The sequence below is a fragment of the Chrysochloris asiatica genome, unplaced genomic scaffold, assembly GCF_000296735.1.
Source record: "Chrysochloris asiatica unplaced genomic scaffold, ChrAsi1.0 scaffold00141, whole genome shotgun sequence".
In the NCBI taxonomy this organism is placed as follows: Eukaryota; Metazoa; Chordata; class Mammalia; order Afrosoricida; family Chrysochloridae; genus Chrysochloris; species Chrysochloris asiatica.
Genome location: NW_006408659.1, coordinates 7,210,618 through 7,212,603, shown reverse-complemented (window position 1 = coordinate 7,212,603; position 1,986 = coordinate 7,210,618). Strand labels below are relative to the sequence as shown.

The 1,986-nt window shown below is 33.5% G+C and overlaps 1 protein-coding gene across 3 annotated transcripts in view; it reads left to right on the top strand.

Annotated features, from left to right (window-relative positions):
• Positions 1-1,495, top strand: part of MCM8 (minichromosome maintenance complex component 8) — a 55,781-nt gene extending 54,286 nt beyond the window's left edge. For 2 of the 3 annotated variants that reach the window (XM_006870405.1, XM_006870406.1), the window contains 2 exons: positions 202-391; positions 1,338-1,430. In XM_006870405.1, the coding sequence (XP_006870467.1) occupies positions 202-391; positions 1,338-1,430 (283 nt within the window). Of the gene's footprint in view, positions 1-201; positions 392-1,337 lie in introns of all 3 variants that reach the window. The other variant, XM_006870404.1, reaches the window with a different exon arrangement.
• The last annotated feature ends 491 nt before the right edge of the window (positions 1,496-1,986 follow it).

Sequence of the window (1,986 nt, the reverse complement as noted above, 5' to 3'; positions counted from 1 at the left end):
GCTGACCTTAAGGTTCGCAGCCCGATTCGTAACCACTACGCTACCAGAACAGTGAGTTTCATAGTAGCCACTCAGTAAATCCATGTTTAAGTCTTTGCTAACTGACCTTCATGGCTACTTCCAAGTTTTTCTTAGGACCAGGATAAAAATGTTTGTAGCTGTACCACATTAGGTAACTGTTTTTCTTCCCTCTCCATTAAGCATGCTAGGAACTTACTCTGATGAATTTGGGAACCTAGATTTTGAACGTTCACAGCACGGTTCTGGAATGAGCAACAGGTCAACAGCGAAAAGATTTATTTCTGCTCTCAATAACATTGCTGAAAGAACTTACAGTAATTTATTTCAATTTCATCAACTTCGAAAGATCGCCAAAGACATAAACATTCAGGTATGATAAACTAGACACTTACTAATAAGTTTGTTTTGTCATAATTTTGGGAGGTCCTTATTAATATATAGTAGACTTTTTTAATATCAAGAACTTTGGATTAAGAGAGTAGGATCGACTTATATTCTTTTGAGTGTTTCATAATACAGACTAGTTTATTTCAGCTATAAAATAACCTAGCATGTATTATGGGGACAAAAAGACAACCAGGTAAAGTTTTTGTAGCACAGTCTTTATGATATCTTCCTTTCTCATAGAATGTTTTTCAGTATTAGGTAGTTAGGGGGAAGCACTGCAGCAGAACTCCATCCCTTTCTTCCTGGTAATCCCTTGGGGACAAGTTATTTTAACACCTTTGAACTTGTTTCTTCATCTGCTCAAAAGACACAATTCCATTTACTTTATCTACTTTCAAGTTTTAATGAAAATCAATGTAATCGCTCTTTAAACACACAAATCAGTTTACGTGGGAAACTGCCCACTTAAGAAGCTAGTCTAAATTTTATATTAAAACTAAGAAAATACATAGAAAACTCTGCACACTGGAGTTGAGCCTTGGTGGCCTGGTGAATAAAGTGCCTGGCTACTAACTAATCAAAAGCTTGGTGGTTTGAACCTACCAGCCACTCTCCGGGAGCAAGATGTGGCAGTCTGCTTCTGTGCACATTTACAGCGTTGGAAACTATGCAGTAGTTCTGCTCTGCCCTATGTGGTCTTCATCAGTTGGAACTGACTCAATGCAGTGAGGGCTCAGACTGAAGTTTTTATTTTTAATTAGTTCAGCATAGAATCCAAAGCTTGGATGCAGGCAGTTTTCTCTGAGAGAAGTGTAATTAATTGTAAATAATTATTTTTTGTCCCAAGAAACTTGACAGGATTTGAGAGGTTAATTCAAAAATCATATTCTGACTTATTACTTAATGGGCTAACTCTTGTTTTCTTCCAGGTTGTTGATTTTGAAAACTTTGTTGGATCACTGAATGACCAAGGTTATCTCTTGAAAAAAGGCCCAAAGGTTTATCAGCTTCAAACTATGTAAAATATTTTACCAAGTAGCACCTCTAGGGTTTATTAGCAGTTTAAGCCATTTCAGTAATAATAGGCAAAAAGTACTATTCTTTGAAAATGACAGACTAGCTATTCTGTCAGGAAAAAAACGTTATCACAAACTACTTTAAGAAGTGATAAATTCATATGCTAATTTTTTTAAACTTCTCTGAAGTGCTAAGAATAAATTATTTATGCTATTTATCTGATATAATTATCAAATATTTCTAGTTCTATTTTTGATCTTTTATTATTATAAATATTTAATTAGTTTTGCATATCAAATGTCCATTTGGGTAAGTGTTTTAAAAATTATACTTTGATATACAAACTGTTCCAACACAAGAAAATATGAATGAATACAGTCCAGAAATAAATTGAGACCAACTTTCCATTGTAAAAAAAATAAAAATATTTTATATTGACATACACAGACAGCTACTGAAATTTTTCTTAACATCTTAAATTTAGATACATTTCATGCATTTAGACTTCATATTACCAGAGTTAAAGCACGAAAGCATGTACTTACTTGAATCATTAAATAA